This window comes from Myotis nattereri (genome assembly GCF_964212035.1).
Source record: "Myotis nattereri genome assembly, chromosome: 4".
NCBI lineage: Eukaryota > Metazoa > Chordata > Mammalia > Chiroptera > Vespertilionidae > Myotis > Myotis nattereri.
Genome location: NC_138079.1, coordinates 29,458,409 through 29,476,812, shown reverse-complemented (window position 1 = coordinate 29,476,812; position 18,404 = coordinate 29,458,409). Strand labels below are relative to the sequence as shown.

The following is an 18,404-nucleotide window of genomic DNA, read 5'->3' as shown; positions in this document are numbered from 1 at the left end:
ATAAAGCTCTCACTGGTGCCAGTTGCACTCGTGTGTTTCGATCTGTCGTTGTAGATCGTGAATTTGGTTGACACTTCTATTATAGAGAAAGGGCAAATAGCAATATTAAAATATTTCTTCTAATTAATTTCCTTTCAATGTGCACTAATTCGTGCACCAGGCCACTCGTATTATCATAAAGATGTCAGATCAGGTTATAGAATTAATGACATTACCACAAAAACTGAGCAGCTCTTCTGGAAATTGGCAAGCTAATTGGAGGTGCAGAAAGCTAAGGTGATCTGAGCAGGTTAAGGGAGTGGGAGGGAATTAGGGGGACTTATGATTCTGGACACAAAACTTCCTACAAAACTCAGCGGTTAAGATAGTATGGCCTCAGTGCAGGGACAGACAAATGGACCCACAGGGGAACTGGCAGTCAGAGCAGACGGGTATGCACAAATGATAAAGGTGGTCCTGCCGATGGTGGGGAAATGGTCAATAAATGGAGCTGGGTAAACGGGACCTACTGGCAGGAAAACGAATCTTGATTCTTGCCTCACACTGTACATAATGCATATTAGGTGGATGGTGGAAGTTTCTAGGAGATAACAGAGCAGAAGTAGGAGATCTATAAGGAAAGATTCCTTAGGACAAAACCCCATTCCTAAGGAAAGATTGATGAATTCAACTGTGTTAGATCCATTAAGAGAGCGGGAAGGCAGGCCAGGGAGTGGAGATGTTTGCAATGGAACATGCCCAACAAAGTCCTCGTGACCAGAACAGACAAAGAACGCTGACAAGTCAGCACGATGGCTCCATGGAAAATGGAGAAAAGGACACAAATGGGCAACACACACGCACACACATGACACGTGTACACACACACTCACATCTAAAGACCAGTAAATCTGTGAGATGCTCCATTTCCTTAGATTTCATGATGTGCAAATTAAAACCACACTAAGAAACCATGACACATTTGCCACAGAGGCTCAAACGAGAAGGGCTGAAGTGCCGAATGTTGGCGAGAATGGAAAGCAACTGGACTTTTGCACTCGCCACAACGAGGGTGTGACTTGCGCACTCACTTTGAAAAGCTGTTTGGCATCATCTCCTGAAGCTGAACTTTGGCTACCATGCCCAAGTAATTCCACTCCTGGGTGTGCTCTCAGACACGCAGCCGTGTCACGCCAACAGGCTCAGGCAGGGTACAGCCCAAGTGTCCATCAGCAGGAGAGGGGGGATTAGCCAGAGGTGGGGTACCTATGCAGCAAAACTCACACAACGATGGGGGTGAAAACTGCGACACGCACACACGTAGGTGAATGGACAGGCACCAAAGAGCACAGCACACAGTGCTCCACTTACATGCAGGCCAGCGTGACCGCCCCCGGGAGGGAGAGAGGGAGAGACCCACGAGGTGCTGTGGGTGTCCTGCTTGCTGACTGGGTGCTGGTGTCACGGGAACTCAGCGCGCTGTATATGATATGGGTACTTTCCAGCCTAAATGTTACACTGGAATCGCAAAAGTGTATTAGGAAAACATCCCTGTGGATAGTGCACTTGCCATCATAGAGCCCCAGGTAGGGTGAGAGCCATCAGGTGAGCTGGAAGCCACCAGGTGAGACAAGAACCTCCGGTGAGGTGGGAGCTGCCAGGTGAGGTGCGAGCCAGCAGATGCATCCCCTTCCACCAGGAGCTGGTCTCTGCCTGTTGGTCCCACATTCATGTCCAGAGCCCCTGACCCTGGACAACACTGACCAAGGGCAGCACCACTTCTGACCTCTGTGTCCCCTTCTCTCTGTGAAAGCAGTCTGTTTGGACTGTGGGGTGCACAAAGGTTGGAGTCCAGCTTCGAGTTATGGCCACATTCCTGCTCTGCCTCCCCGAGGATGTCTTATTTGACATTCGGGGCATCCCGGCCGGCCTTCGCCAGTTACAGGTAGGAGAAGTCGTGGGAGGTGTGTACAGGCCCTCGTCATTTATCAGCAGACTCTGAGAATGTTTTCACCGACAGTAGCCACAGTCTTCGTGGCCCATGGTTGTGGCCTCTGTGCCCCAGACGGTGGCTTCCCAGTGTGGACCTGGGGCCGCAAGAGTCGGCCTCTGTGCCGAGCAAAGGGAGGACAGAGGACCAGAGAGACGGCTGTGGACGGTGCGTCCATGGGGCATCCTGGAAGGGGGTGGCGTGGCCTGGAGGTGCCAGGAGGAAGGAAGTCCCTGGCCAGGAGGCACCAGTGCTCCTACCTCACCCCCAGGGGTGATTTCCTAATAAACTTCTGGCTGCAGAGTGCCCGAATCATGCAGCGTGAGCGGTCTCTGGAAGAGGGGACTCCCTGAGTCCCTGAGGGGTGGAACCAATTTAGAAACGTGGGATCTTGGCTCTAGACGACATTTGGTCTGAGCCCCCTGCTCTGCCCCCGAAGTCCCCGCCTGGCAGGCGGGTGGAGATGGGGGCTCCGTGTTCCAGGTGGCATGGCCGTCCTCCCAAGGAGGGAATGGCCTCGAGGCCACACTCCAGTCTTTCCTGTGGACTTTCTCTTCACAGATAGGGCTTGCTCCAGAGAGCTGGAGGAGGTGTTTGTGAGGTAGTCAGCACTGGGGGCCGTGTGAAACCCCCTGGGGTACCTGTTCACTGGGGGCCGTGTGAAAACCCCCTCGGGTACCTGTTCACTGGGGGCCGTGTGAAAACCCCCTCGGGTACCTGTTCACTGGGGGCCGTGTGAAAACCCCCTCGGGTACCTGTTCACTGGGGGCCGTGTGAAAACCCCCTCGGGTACCTGTTCACTGGGGGCCGTGTGAAAACCCCCTCGGGTACCTGTTCACTGGGGGCCGTGTGAAAACCCCCTGGGGTACCTGTTCACTGGGGGCCGTGTGAAAACCCCCTCGGGTACCTGTTCACTGGGGGCCGTGTGAAAACCCCCAGGGGTAAGGCTGGGGTAGCTGTTCACTGGGGGCCGTGTGAAAACCCCCTGGGGTACCTGTTCTGATGTTTCAGACGGACGTGATGCACCAGAACATTTATGACTACATCCATGTGGACGACCGCCAGGACTTCTGCCGGCAGCTCCACTGGGCCATGGACCCTCCCCAGGTGGTGTGTGGGCAGCCCCTGCGCTCGGAGACAGGTGGGTCTCACCCAGCCTGGGAGCCCGGCTTGTCAACACGTGGACTGCCCAGGAGACTGCCCCGACCTCCATCTCCTTCCCTTCACATCGACGCAGCGTCCCCTCTTCCAGAGACCGCTCCGGCATTCCTCTTCCCCCTCCAGACGGCCCCCAGGGCTCCGGGGCTCCTGAGCATGATGGTGTCTCCTGCCGTCTCTGGGCTCTGCCAGGGCCCGGGAACCCCTCCCCCAAAAGCTGCGGTGCTTGTCTTTCCCCAGGGGCACGGTCTTCCAGGAAATTCCTTTGGCCCCATTTGATTTACCTAAAAAAGAAAGCCCTCAGAGATTGTTGTCTGCTCACAGATGTGCCCCTTGCGGGCAGGACCCCCTCCTGGCAAAGCCCCACCCGACCCAGACCGAGGCCCCTGCCCACTCAGGACACGCTAGGCAGGCATCCAGCTCCTGCGGAGGTGGCAGGGCAGACTGGCACGCAAGGGAAGCTCACCCGGGCACGAGGAGACAGGGTGCCTCCCCCTGGGGCCCAGCACGGGGCGGGGGGTGGGGGGGGTGGGGAGTGAGTCCCAGTCTCCCCAGAAGTTGTAAACGATTCAAGAAAAGTTTCCAACACAGCCTCACGCAACAGCATAATTTCCTCATAAAGCTGAGTGAAGGGAGCAAACCCAGGTGCTGACACGCGAGCCCATTTTATCACGCTCAAAAGGGACAGGCTGAACAGCCGGTGGTGTCACACCTGCAGTCCTACCGAAGTGACGTGTTTCGTTTTCTCAATCCTCACCAGAGCATTTGTTTTTATTGATTTTTTTTTAATGTGGATGAATTTTTTTGGCCTTTTATTATATAGGATTTTATTGGGGTGACATTAGTCTACATCAGGGGTCCTCAAACTACGGCCACATGCAAATACAAATATTGTATTTGTTCCCGTTTTGTTTTTTTACTTTAAAATAAGATATGTGCAGTGTGCATAGGAATTTGTTCATAGTTTTTTTAAAACTATATCCAGCCCTCCAACAGTCTGAGGGACAGTGAACTGGCCCCTGTTTAAAAAGTTTGAGGACCCCTGGTCTACATGAACACATAGGTTACATGTGTGGATTACTAATTTACAAAATCTGTATGTAGGACCGTATGCCCACCACCCAAAGCTGAATCTCCTGTCAGCGAGAGAGGAGGGGGTAGGGAGAGAGAAGCGTGGGTCGGTTGCTCCTGTCCTGGCCCCAGCTGGGGATCCGAGCCACAGCCTAGGCATGTGCCCTGACGGAAGCAAACCCTGTGGTGTATGGGGCGACGCTCCAACCAGCCGAGCCACCCAGCAAGGGCCGAAGTGACGTTTTTAAAGGCAAAGGCCTGTGAGCACATTTGTGGGAGCAGCTGTCACTGTGGGGTCTTGGGGACAGGGGATGGGCAGGATGTCAGGGGCCGTGTGAATTGCGCCTTAGACCAGTGATGGCGAACCTATGACACGCGTGTCAGAAGTGACACGTGAGCTCATTTTTTTGGTTGATTTTTCTTTGTTAAATGGCATTTAAATATATAAAATAAATATCAAAAATATAAATCTGTTTTACTTTGGTTGCAAATATAAAAAAATTTCTGTATGTGACATGGTACCAGAGTTAAGTTAGGGTTTTTCAAAATGCTGACATGCCGAGCTCAAAAGGTTGCCATCACTGATCTAGTCGTTGGGCGTGTTACGTGGTGATAGCTGCCTGGTCGCGCACAGCTGATCAGCGTTTTTTTTCCGTTTTCCCGTCACGGCCTTCGGGCGCTCGCCCCCACCTGCGCCCACCTGGGCAGGAGAGGATATCATGCTGGGGAGGCTGCTCCGGGCCCAGGAGGGGGGCGCCGGCCCCACCGAGTACTCGGCCTTCTTGACGCGCTGCTTCGTCTGCCGCGTGCGCTGCCTGCTGGACAGCACCTCGGGCTTCCTGGTGAGTGAGTGGTGGGGGCTCCGGTGACGTTTGGGTGCCCTGTGTCCTGTGGCAGGAGGAACGGAGGGGGAAGTGAGGGGCTCGGGGTGACCTGCATGTGTTTCTCAGCGGGACTGAGGGATGCCAGGTGGGTGAAGGAGAGTGAGCCTGAGACACCTGCTACACATAGAGGAGATGACTCAGTGACATTAAAACTCTGCAGTAGGCCTCACACTGTACTGGGTTTTAATTTACGTTTAGTTGTACCTTTATTTCAAATTCATGTGCAAAGATTTTCCCAGGACACCCAACAAGCACCCAACCGAGACCGCGTTCCTGCCAGGCCTTTTGGCTTAACCTCTTCTCTTTCAAATAGATACTGTGCTCCCACTTCTCATGTTTGACCGTTTCCTCTTCCAGCTTCTCACCGAAGGGATGAAGGGAAGGGAGGAGACGTCCTCCTGGGGGCACAACAGAGCAGAGCCCCTAGCCTGTGCCACACCTCTGTCCACCTCCCAGACTGTATTCCAGAGCCTCTGTCGCTTCCCCTCCCCAGCCCAGTGCCCACACTCTCCTCAGGGTCACAGCCTCCCTACAGGCCCAGCACCCCCATCCTTGGGCAGCAATTCAACCCCAGACCCTCTGACCCCAGGGCCTTTCACCATCAGTGCTGCAGGGCAGGGCCCTGGGACTCAGTCTCCAGCCCTGCCTGGGTGTGTGCACTCCTGCCCCCGGCCACTGCACACCCTCCCAGCCCCACCTAGCCCCGTGTCCAAGAGGAGTTCGTCTCCCCCTCCTGGACTTTGGGCCCCTACCTGGGGTCTGTGTCCCCACCTGGACTATGAGCCCCTCGAGGGTCCATCTCCATACCTGGGCTGTGGCCCTGGGAGGCACAAACCCCTGGAGTTTGGTGTTTGGTGTTTGGCAAAGCCCTGGAGTGTTGGGCCAGGGCTGGGCTGGGCTGGACTGGAGATTTCTAGCTGGTGCTCAGCATGCATGTAGGAAGGGAAGACAGACAGAGGACGGTCCTTTAAGTGGCTCTGGAAGAGGGAGCCATCCCTGCAGACCAGCCCTCGGGCGCCACCTACTGGCTGGCCGCATCAGTGCCCATCTCACTGATCTTGTTTTGTGCCAGTTTTTCCAGCTCAGAGCCCTTTGAGCCACCGCACACCCCCACCCCCCATCCCAGCCCCAGACCTTCGGGAAATGCACACCAAAACCATCCCCCAACAGAGCTGCCCAGCGGCCCTGGGCTGAGGGCCAGACCCCCTCAGGACTCGAGACCCTTGGCATCACTCACTTGGGCGCCCAGCGCCAGTCTCTGCAGGCAGGGCTCAGTGCAGAGGCCGCTACCAGCCCAGTGGCTGCAGTTTCATTAACCTTTTCCTGTTGGTTGTTTTGTTTCTGCATTAACAATGGTCTTAGTAAAAACATTACTTGTGTACAATACAAATTCAGTCACTTCAGAACAGTAGAGAATGAAACAAATATTCCTCCTTTGCATTCACCTGCTTCTCCGGATGTCACGGCCCCTACACATGTCCCTCCTGGGGTGTTTCCCCAGTTTCTGGCTCCCCTCCCCCCCATACCCCTCCTTCTCTGCTCCACCCTGACCACTGAGGAAGCAGAGCTGCTGCTGGGCCTGGGAGACCCTCCCCTCAGGTCCCTGTGTCCTTCACGCTCACGTGTGAGGGTTGGCTCGCACACCTGCGCACCCGTGAGTGCACACACGAGAACATGCTTGTCAGTTAAAGGACATTACAGAGGCTCCAGAGCAGCTGGGACCCACTCGGAGGCCTTGGGGTAGTTCCTGCCCCAGGGAGGCCAGGCATGGAGAAACGCTGGCGCATGCCTCCTCGGTGACTGGGGATAAGGTTCTCGTCCGTGTTTTGATCCCTGGGAACGTCATTTCCACCTGCTTTGACCATGTTGCTAATCGCTCTGTGGACATGTTTCTGTCCTTAAAACATCAGACGATGCAGTTTCAAGGAAAACTGAAATTCCTGTTTGGCCAGAAGAGGAAGGCGCCGTCGGGAACGGCCCAGTCCCCTCGGCTCTCGCTGTTCTGCGTCGTGGTGCCCGTGCTCCTACCGTCTGTGGCAGAGATGAAAATGAAGGGTGCGTTTCTGCGGGCGAAGCACAGGGCAGACGGCTCCACCGCAATGGACGCGAAGTGAGTAAGCCCCTCGGCAGCCACGCTCACCGTCACTGGTGCTTAGAGCGGAGTGCCTGACACGTAGCTCTTTCTACATTTTCTCCATCTTCAGAAAGCGAGGAAGAGAGAGAAATGTGGTGTTTTTTTTAAGCTAGCACATTATGGGAGCAACCATTAGAAAAATAGAAATGCTTTTGTGAACTGTGGCAGCAAACACTGCCTCCACCATTTGTCCCTAAATCCTCCAGTTCCCATCAAGCCCCAACGGCCACCTGCACAGCTGTCCCTTTGCGGGGGGTGAGCGTCCACTCTTCCTTGCCGGGAGCCGGTCCATCCTTGCTGTTTCAAGGGACCTGGCATATATGGCATACTGTTCTTAATATGTTTGCTCACCTTCTTGGCACTATGTGTTTTAACCAAGGTCACCTCTCTGAGAAAGGTTGTTTCCCAGGTAGGGATTTTCCCCTGAAGTTAGGGAGGGAATAAAACCCTTGAATTAAGTGCCACGCGGGTAATTAATCACTTTAACTACGAACAATCATGCTTAAGCTACATAATCTTTACTCCCCGGAATGGAGATAAGAAACGCCCTAACCTTTGTAATAGAGATTGATAGGATTGGAATCAACTGGTATAAATAAAGATGTAACAAGACAACAGCTCTACAGAACCTAGACAGAACCAAGAGACACAGAACCTAGACACAGAACCTACACAGAACCTAGAGACAGAAGAACTTCGCTGGAGAGAACATGGCAAAAGATCCTGAACAGAAACTGGCAACAGAACCCAGAGACAGAACCTAGCGAGAGAACCTGACTGAAGAACCTAGAGACAAAACCTGGCTACAGAACCTGGATAGAACATGGCAAGAGAACCTGACTAGAACCTGGTGACTGAACCTGGCTGGAGAACCTAGACAGAACTTGGCTGGAGATCCTGGCTAGAGATCCTGGCTAGGCTGCTGATCAACTGAACGCTGTCTCTGTGTCATTCCTTCTTCGCCGACTCCGTCCACACCTTTGGGGACCCCTGGACCTGCTGGGGTTGGACCCCAGCACTTCCTCAGCACCCACGATTCACCTCTGATGTCTTCCATGACCATTTAGATCCGGGGCGGGGAGTCTTTTTTCTGCCAAAGGCCATCGAATATTTATAACATCATTCGCAGGCCATACAGAATTATCAACTTAAAAGTTAACCACTATATTTGGTCACACATTTAATTAACTCACTCCTAATGCCTTGGCAGGGCCAGACCGAATGAGTTCGCTGGCCTTATACGGCCCGCAGGCCGGACGCTCCCCACCGGCAGGGTGATTAGAAAATCTGACAGCAGACACAGTGATTGGAGCGCTCCCACTGTGTGCTCTGCTTTCGCGAGATGCTCATTCTCATGTCCACGCTCTGTGGTGTGGTCTGCCTCGGGGCTGCAGCTGGAGCCACTACCTTCATGGCATGAGCCCCCACTTGCTGCTGCTGGCCTCACGTGTCTGCACTGAAGGTGGCTTCCAGGAACACAGCCGTGGGCCTGGGGCTGCCCTCCGGGCCCCTGACATGGGCCAGCATGCTTAGACAGCAGTTTTGTGGAGTGGTTTTTAGTGAAATATACATATGTCTTTTCACTTTTAAAGGTGTAATATGTCATGACACATGAGAGAGAGAGAAAACAGAATAGCCAATGAGAACAACTGTAAGTGTAAGTGATGAAGCAAGCTAAATTGGGAAGGTGTGCTGAACGGCAAATGTTATTGTCCAAAGACCAACCCACTGTGCAGAGCCCATTGCAAAGGACTTAATGTGCCTGGTGGGGGATGAGTCTGTCCACACCTGCTTTTTTTAAAAAAATATTTTTTATTGATTTTACAGAGAGGAAGGGAAAGGGGTAGAGAGTTAGAAACACCGATCAGCTGCCTCCTGCATACCCTCTACTGGGGATGTGCCAGCAACCAAGGTGCATGCCCTGGACCGGAATTGAACCTGGGACCCTTCTGTCTGCACCTGGCTCTGTATCCACTGAGCCAAACCAGTTAGGGCTCACACCTGCTTTCTTACCACCTGGATTAACACACTCATACTCTGAATTATTTTCCATCTTCATTTACTGTCTTCCAGTTTTCTGTGTTTTTAAGCTGTTGTGGCCTGATAATTACAATTGAAGCTGCACAGTGACTTTTCTGTTTTCCGTATGTTTTTCCAACCCTACAAACAAGAGAGGAAAATTCTACCTTTCCCATCCCCTCCTAGAGATCTGTGTGCAAGCTGGGCTTCTGCCACCCCCTGGCGCCCATGTGGGGAAGCGCAGGCTGGCTGCACAGGTACTGCGAACGCATAGGGATGCACACATAATGCAGTTGAGTCAATATTAGGTATCGTATTGTATAGAATTACCTTAAAACTCAGAAGAGGGAAAGACAAAGGCCATCAGAGAATGTTGGTTCTGTTCAACATTCTAAGAAAGGAGAGAACAGCTGCCTCGAGCTTCTTGGGTTGGGAATTTCCAGCTGCTCTGAATGGAATTCCTAAACCAAGGTTTAGTTCAGGAGTCATGTTCGCTTCCCTCTGAGCTCAGAGATGGTGGAAGGTGCAAACTCAGAGGATCGGAAACCCTGAGGGCTGCTCTGGGTGTGTTTTGTTGTCCCTGCAGATGCTATTCAAGTTCTTCACAACTTTCCTGACAGGTTTGTGACACACCTTCATGCCTTCATCCATGTACATGGATTCTGTATGTGTAAATCCATCTACTTGCTAACACTTATTTGTGCTCCAAAATCAATACCCAGGGGCCTTTGCAGTCATTCATAGTCATGCACAGAGTGACAGATATTTGAGTCGTCAATGAACATGTTCCCACGGAGAGAGACATTTCACTCTTCCTCTGCTCTCTCCTCTCCCTTCTCTCGTCCTTGTTCTCTTACCTCTGCTCTTAGCCTCTGGCTCTCACCCCTGTTCTCCCGTCTCTGTTCTGCTACAGAGATGACCAGGGGATGGAGAGGTGGGGCAGGGGCAGCGGGGCAGGAGGCTTTGGCTCTGGGGCCAGCCAGGTAGAAGGGATTTGAATCCCACTCCTGCGCCTGCTAGAGGGATGGCCTTGGGCAAGTCACTTAACACTTCTGAGCCTATATTTTTCTTTATTTAAAAAATATATTTTTTTATTGACTTCAGAGAGGAAGGGAGAGGGAGAGACAGCAACATCAATGATGAAAGAGAATCATTGATGGGTTGCCTCCTGCACACCTCCCATTAGGGGTCGAGCCCGAAACCCAGGCATGTGCCTGGACTGGAATCAAACTGGGACCTCCTGGTTCATAGGTCAATGCTCATTCATCAAGCCACACCCACCAGGGACCTGTATTTTTGGGGGAAATTAATTTTAAAAAAGAATCTAGCAGAATGCATTTCCTCAGGCTTAAGATGCTGCCTAAGCTCTGTGACGGGTGTGTGCATGCGTGTGCATGTGTGTGTGTGTGTGCGCGCTCAGGGACGATGGCTCGGTGTTCACTAATTTAGTAGTTCACGGTGGCTGTGTAGAGCAGCGGTAGGGAACGTCCGGCCCACAGGCTGTATGAGGCCTGAAAAATCATTTGGTTGGGTCCTGCCAAGGAATTAGGGGTGAGGTAATTAAATGTTTGACCGAATGGAGCAGGCTAATGTTTAAGTTAATAATTTTGTGTGGCCCGTGAATGATGTTATAAATATCCAAATGGACCTTGGCAGAGAAAGGTTCCCCACCTCTGGTGTAGAGCGTAACTAGTGTAAATGACAAGAATTTACTGTATTTTTCACTCTGGCCATCCAGAAAACAGTAAAGGCACTGAAAAATCATCCAGTGTGCAGGTCTACTTTCTGAAGCAAATCCATTAGGCTTTTATTGGCCTGAACAGTGACATGAATTGGAATTTTTAGCAAATCTCTCGCTGAGAAAAGACTTTACGATCTATACAAAGTTAAAAAGTATGAGTCACTGTTGTGTCTCCCCCTCCTAGCCATAACTGTAATGCCTGTCATGTTGTTAACTTCCACCGTCAGCACATGTCATCTGCATATTATTTTGCTATTATCTGTTCTCTGCAGAGCAAAAGCCACCAGGAGTCTGTGTGTATCAGAATTGCACGGGAAACCCAATTACTTAGCAGGTACTTTTAAAAGATCACTATGTTACCCTTTTTATTAATTTTTAAATATGTCTTTATTGATTTCAGAGAGGAAGGGAGAGGGAGAGAGAGAGAGAGATAGAAGCATCAATGGTGAGAGAGAATCATTGATCGGCTGCCTCCTGCACATCCCACACTGGGGATCAAGCCTACAACCTGGGCATGTGCCCTGACCGGGAATTGAACCGTGACTTCCTGGTTCATAGGTCGATGCTCGGCCACTGAGCCATGCTGGCCGGGAAACTGTCACTTTTTTTAAATGGGTAAAAGGTGTCAGTGTCCCTTGGAGGGCTCCCCCCACTCCTGGGAACCATGGCATGCTCCATGGACGTGCCGTTGGGAGCGAGCGAGGCTGGGCGACGGCCAGTTCCCGGGGGCGCGGGTCTGCGCAGCTCTGAGGGGCTCCAGGAGCCGTGTCCACAGAGAGCAGAGCGCTCTGCGGGCCCAGGTGCTGCTCAGGGCACCCGTGACGCCTTTCCCTTCTCTGCATCCTGACAGGAAGAAACAGTGGAGAAAACGGCATTTCTGTGTTCAGGGCACAGATGGACGCCTGCCGCTGGGCCCGGGTTCCCGCCAGGGCCACGTGCCTGTGCCTGCGGGGTGGCCCCGACCTCGTCCTGTACCCCGAGGGGGCTGCCGGGTAAGTGGTGCCTCTGCCCAGCCCAGCACCTCCTGCAGTTACAGCCGGGTGTCAAGGAAGAAAAAAGCAACTGGTGGCCTTGACCGTGATAGCTAACCCTTGCTCTTAGTTGAACATGCAAATACACACGGAACACATCCAGACATGCTTCTGGCCCTATAAGTCATCATTACATGTCTGGGGGCTGGCTGGAGACAGGGACAGGACTTCCGTGGGAGCTGTAGGACCTTTGGACCCCCCTCACCTGGAGCTGGACCCTGAAGGTGGGGGCTGCCTCGTCCTCTGCCCTCCCCTTTGTGTGGAAACCCTCTGCAGCCCCCCCAGGCCCCACCCCTTCCCTGACACAGCTCTCCTCTTGGAGGCCTGGACTGCTGTGTGGTCACAGGACCACCTCACCCTCCCACCACCACCTCGCATCACCACAGGTGATGCCACACCGTGCAATGTACATGACAGGACCTGGCACCCAGAAACCACCCAGAAACCCCCTCTCCCAGCGTTAGTAGCTACTTCACACGTGGCCTGTGCCTCATGGAGATGCTGCTCTCTGCACCCCTACCCCACCCTACCCCATCCCACCCCGGCCTCAGAGTCCCCCGTGGCGCCCTGGCGGTGGGAGGGTCTTGCACAGGAAGGGGGGGTGCTGACACTGGCTCATGGGCTGCAGGGTTGAGAGTGGCAGGGTAGTGCGGGCGTAGAGTGGCCCTCACAGTCAGTCAGTGCCACCCTAATTTAGAGCCCTCCCCTCTCTCTGCCCTGCTGCCTGATGGGCCGTCTCTCCACAGGGACTGGGGAGGTGAGGAGCATGGGAGGGTGCCCAGCGGCGGCTCCGGGGTCAGGAGGAGGAGGGAAGCACACGCTTACGACTGCTGCTTCGAGATGCCAGGACCCACGAGGCAACTGAGCTGGACGGCAGGCCAACACGGTCAGAACGGCCCCAAGCCAAAGCTGGAGCCCAGCAGGAGTGACCCGTTCCCTGTGCATGCCACCTCCCGGGGCTCCTGCGTGCCCTACCCCAGCGCCCCGGGCACCGTCCCTGCCTTCCGGAATTCCCCTGGCGCTCACCAGGCCCCCAGTGCCTATGCCAGCCGGCCGAGCAGAGCCTTGCAGGATGGCGAGCAGGGCCCGGTCCACTCTCCCGCCAGCGGCCCCTTCCCCCTGGGGAGCCTGGAGAACCAGGTCCCTCCGCCGGGAGTGCAGTGCCTCGCAGTGGGGGGCTATGCCGCCCAGGACATCAAGATGCCAGGTGTGCCCATGCCCCCGGAGGCCCCGTGCAACCCCATGCTGCCACTTAACGTGCCCATCAAGATGGAAAGTGACTCTGGGTCCGAGGATGCAGCAGATGGCTACTCTGTGTCGCCAAGCCAGGTGTGGCTGGGAGCCAGCGACGTGGCTAAGAGACAGCTGGTCACGTTCCCTACCAGGATGCACCTGAAAACAGAGCCAGACTCCAAGCACCACCTGTACGCCCCGCACCTGGGGCCTGGCATGCTGGGGGCTCCCCCCAGGCCTGGCAGGGAGCTGGCCCCCTTCCACCCCGCACACTTTGTCTGCCTGGAGCGTGGGCACGGCCCTCCTGAGCCAGAGCCTCCCCCCTGCCTCTGTGTGCGGGGCCACCGGCCCCCCACTCTGGGCTGTGACTGCAGAGCTCCAGGGACCACACCCATGATCAAACTTGAGCCCTTGGACTCACCCCCATGGGCCGCTCACAGCCAGGATGGGGCGCCCAGGATGCTCCCCAAAAGTGCCTTGGCGACACTGGTGCCGCCCAAAGCCTCCGAGTGCTCTTTTCTGCCATGAGCCGGGCGTTTGTTCCGTGGCGTCTGCCCCGCTCCGATGGACTGTCAGCTGGGATGGCAGGTGCAGGCCGGAGCCTCTCCTCAGGGGCGCTCTGCAAGTGGCACAGGTTCAGTCCTCTGTTATCTGGTGGCAGATGCAAGAGTGTGTTCTGTGTTTTGTAAAATATCACCAAAGTTCTTAAATGCAAAGTGGTCTTAACTCTGTTCAAGTCTGACAGTATTTCTCTCTGAGGGGCTGTTTTTCAGGAAGCGGCCACAGTGAGGCATGTGGGCCAGGTGGGGCTTACTCCAGGCTCGGGAGGCGGCAGCAGGCTCCCGGCTGACTGGCAGTCCCCGGGGCATGAAAGCTGTGACGTTCCCTGCGGCCCCACACCTGCCTCCAGCTCTGGGTCCGTTCAGAGTGCAGCCGTGCCCTGGGGATTCTGCGGCCAGACAGGCTCTTGGGGCTCAGCGGCAGGTGACCATGCCCCATTCCCGGCAGGAATCTAGGGCGTTCCAGGCAGAAGGCACTGGAAGCATCAGGTCCTATGGCATGTGCTCTGCGACCCGCGTGGAGTTGGAGGCCAAAGTGGAGTGGAGATTCATGGGGTAATGTCCAGTTCCTTCTAGAAGTCTCTCTGGGGCTTTGAATAGGCCTCTGAAGATGGTTTACGCTCACCTGTCTCTTGGTGCAGCATGTAACCTAGAGTTCCCGGAGTCTGGGTTTGGAGGTAGAGAGAAGTTGAAAACGTGGAGAAAAGAAACAGAAGAGTGCATTGTCCCGCTGTCTTGCTGACTGTCCACAGTTTTTCAAATGAGGACTCCAATCACCATCCCAGGAAGAGTTGTTAGAGAAAAGCCAGGCAGGTGACTTCTTTAATTGGAAGGGTAATACGTTCTGATTGCAGGAAATTTGGAGACAAAGCATAAATCAAAAAGGGAAGGTGACCCTCAATCCCCATCCAGAGATGGCTTGTGGCCGATGGCAATGTTCCAGGGGAACCCAGGGCATCCCATCAGGGTCTGAAAGCCAGCAGGCAGGAGGAGGCCACAGCAGGGAGGTCCTGGATCTGGGGTCTGCCCGTGGCCCTGCCTGTACAGGACAAGGCCACCTACCTTTAAAGTCACTGCCGCTGGGCATCTCAGGAGGTGGCCGGAGTCGCCGGTGAGGACTTGCTGTTCCATCTGGAAATTCTGCTCTCAGTGCGGGGGTTTCTGTCGCTGGTGGCTTTGGGGTGCCCGTGTTCAGTTCCTGGGTTAATGCTGAAACTGGGGACCGGCAATTCTGAGGACCTCCTACTGCCCCTTCTTGCCCCACGTTGCCCCAATATCCCATCTACCCAGTTCTCACACTGAGCATAGCACACCTCTGCTCTCTGGGTAGCTGTGGATTTAATCCCAAAGACAAGCAGTGGAGTTTCAGAATTTTCCTGCTTCTTTCTGTTCAAGCTGAGTGCCCACTTCTCATCACAGGAAGCCCCCGCACCCCCCACCCCCTTACCACCCCACCCCCACCCCTGTCTCTCAGAAGTAGCCGTCCACTCTTTGTGCTCCCGCCTGGGAGGGCGCTGCCTCAGCTCCTCTCACTTCATTCAGCGGAGGGGAAGCAGGCCACTGCCTTCCCCATCCCAGAGTCCAGCAGACAGGTGAGTGTGTAACGGGGAGAACAGGGGACTGGAGAGACGGAATTCACAGACATCCTCGCATGTTTTGCACATTGTAGCCAGATCCCAGCGAAACCAAAGGAGAGCTGTAGGCATGAACCTCACGTGAGGAGAAGCCTTTCCAAACTCACTCAGCGGTCCCTGCCCGCGAGGGGCCTGGGCTGCCCCCTCCTGCCAGCACCAGGCCGCGCTGCCCATCTCCTCCCTAACGTTCAGATGAACCGGTCTGTCCACATTCTCTTGGACCCCCTGCATCTAATGGCCGCTGCTGGGAGGACAGGTCATGCTTGCTGATGTAGAATTCAGCATCTGGACCTCAACTCTGAAGTTTTCTGTCCGAGACTTCCGTTGTGCTTGGACCCAGGGCCCTTCCTCTGCTGAGTCAGCAGCAGCAAAACTCCCCTGAGTCAGCACTTCTGTTATTTTACATGCTTATGTGGGAAAATTTGTGTGGGGAAGACGATGATGGGAGGCAGAAGGTGAAGCTTGGCATTCCTGCTCTGCGATGTCACTAGCAGTGCTAATGACATGCTATCTTCTTCTGTTGTCCGAAGCTTTGACTGTGTCACTGAAACAGGTTACAATCAAATAGAAGGTAAAGATGGGATGGAAGGGGGGAGGGAGGGGAGATAAACACAAATTATATTTTATATTTTTGCAGTTTCTACTGGAAGAAAAAAGTTTTCAATATCTAGACTGATTTGTTGAATTTTACAAATGGATGACTATAATGTAACTTTTTGTAGTTTTCTTGGTGCCTTTAGAAAGAGCTTTCAAATGTATTTCTGATACTGTGGTTTCATTACATTTGCAATATTGATGTTCAATAAATCACAGTAATATGGGTTTAGCATAAATGGAAACATCTACTTGATTTTTCAAATGAAGTCATTTTATTTCCTTTAAAGTGTGTGTTGGCGAATGTACATTCTAAGACAATCCTTCACAGGGGAGAGCAGGCCAGCCAGCCCCCATTTGCTGGGCCAAACCCTCTGCAGTGGCCGCCTGTCCTCCCTTGTGCCCCCTGTACCCCATCCCTGTCTTGCTCATGTTCTGCACACTCACCTGTGTTGAGACCTGAGATGGAAGCCACTCACTTGCACTGTCACATGACTACCCCGCTCCTGTGGGGACAGATGGGCATGGGGGTGAATCCCAGACTCGCCAGTGTGCTCCTTGGGACTGAAGTAACTGGAGAAACTGCTTTTGGGGATTGTTCTTTCCCCTGGTCCACTCTTGCATTGATGCATCCTTTGAGCATTCTGGCCTCATGGAGGCGCCTCAGAGTCCACCTGCTGGCCCTGTGTGGGCGTGAAAGCCCCACCCTGGCATCAGGACCACCCCACCCCTGCTCCAGGGGACGTTTTTGCTCACCTCACTTTCCCCTCCCTCTTTGCTTTGCCACCTGGTTATTTCTTATGCTTGGTTGTGAAGTCTGTGCATTTAAAAGGTACAAATAAAACTTACTGCCCTAACTGGTAAGGGCAGTGGATAGAGCGTCAGCCTGCGGACTGAAGGGTACCGGGTTCGATTCCAGTCAAGGGCATGTACCTTGGTTGCGGGCACATCCCCAGTAGGGAGTGTGCAGGAGACAGCTGAATTGATGTTTCTCTCTCATCAATGTTTCTAACTCTATCCCTCTCCCTTTCTCTCTGTAAATAATCAATAAAATATATTTTTAAAAATACTTATTTATTTTGGTTAATCCTCACCTGAGGATATCACCCCCCCCCCCCCCGGCCCTGCCATTGATTTTTAGAGAGTGGAAGGGAGGGAGTGGGGGAGAGAGAGAAACATCGCTGTGAGAGGGACATTGATAGATTGCCTCATGCACATGCCCCAACCCCAGCCAGGTTGGGCGTGCAACCCAGGTACATGCCCTTGATCAGGAATCAAACCCGAATTTTTTGGTTCACAGGCCGATGCTCTAACCACTGAGTAAAACCAACCAAGGCAAAGGGTGATTGCTGTTTTTATTCAACGCTTTACGGAAGGCATTTCAGTTACTTGATTTTCCAAACAACAGAAGTCAGAAAAAGATTTTTAATCAATGTTTTGTTCTTTTAGTTTTTAAGGAAAAAAAAAAAAGTCATTTAACAAAGTACCCCCCGCCTTTTTTTTTTTTTTTTTTTTTTAAATGACAGGGATCTATTCTTTCAGAGTTCTGGAGGCCAGATAAAGCATCGCATTTTTAACCATCCTGGTGAACTGAAGAAATCAGGGAGCCTATATCCAAACACAGACACTGATAGCATGAGCCTCCATTTCCCATTATTGTTCAATGTTCCTACTTTTTAAAAGCTTTGACCATTTTGGCACATTTTGCTTCATTAGTTTCAAAATGCCTTTACAATTATTAACTTAAAATGTAATTTTAATTTTTTGTTTACATTTTTCACTGCTCAACTTAGTGCTATATTTTCACAATTACTAGGTACAAATGAAATAATAAAGGGACCAGCCATCAGAATAATGAGATACTGCCCCTCCTCAGCTGTGACCTGTGCTGCCCTGCAATGGTGGGGGCTCACACATCTCCATCTTCCTGCCCCCCCGCCCCCGCTGTGCACCTAGGTGTGTGCCTGTGTGTCTGTAGGCTCACATGTGTGTGCATGTGTGTGTTCCCATGTGTGCGTGTGCAGGCACCTATATCCTGTGCTGCTGCCCTCACCCTTCCTCCCATCCAGATCCAATCCCCACCTGTTCAGGACTCTGCCCTATTTGTACCATCTCGGCTGACTTCAGAAGGTGCCCAGGGGTAGTCTAGTAGTTGGTAACAGTGAAAGGTTTCCTCTTCAGTTCAAGTTAAGGTAAATAGTGCTTCTCATCACAACAGACAAGCCCTGAAACATTATTAGTACACTAGCGACCCGGTGCATGGATTCGTGCACATTGGAAGGAAATTAATTAGAAGGTGGCCAGCGGGGTGGGACTGGGCGAGATGAGCCAGACACACCCTGAAACCAACCTCCTGTGGTCCCTCCTGGCATCTGC

At 53.2% G+C, this 18,404-nt stretch overlaps 1 protein-coding gene across 1 annotated transcript in view; it reads left to right on the top strand.

Moving 5' to 3' along the window:
• AHRR (aryl hydrocarbon receptor repressor) overlaps positions 1-13,964 on the top strand; it is a gene marked incomplete at its 5' end in the record, with an annotated part of 65,992 nt that extends 52,028 nt beyond the window's left edge. The window contains 6 exons of the mRNA XM_081090394.1: positions 2,981-3,110; positions 4,907-5,040; positions 6,993-7,192; positions 11,249-11,310; positions 11,827-11,968; positions 12,754-13,964. Of these exons, the coding sequence (XP_080946520.1) occupies positions 2,981-3,110; positions 4,907-5,040; positions 6,993-7,192; positions 11,249-11,310; positions 11,827-11,968; positions 12,754-13,768 (1,683 nt within the window). The 3' untranslated portion in view covers positions 13,769-13,964. The remainder of the gene's footprint in view (positions 1-2,980; positions 3,111-4,906; positions 5,041-6,992; positions 7,193-11,248; positions 11,311-11,826; positions 11,969-12,753) is intronic.
• Between the last annotated feature and the right edge of the window lie 4,440 nt (positions 13,965-18,404).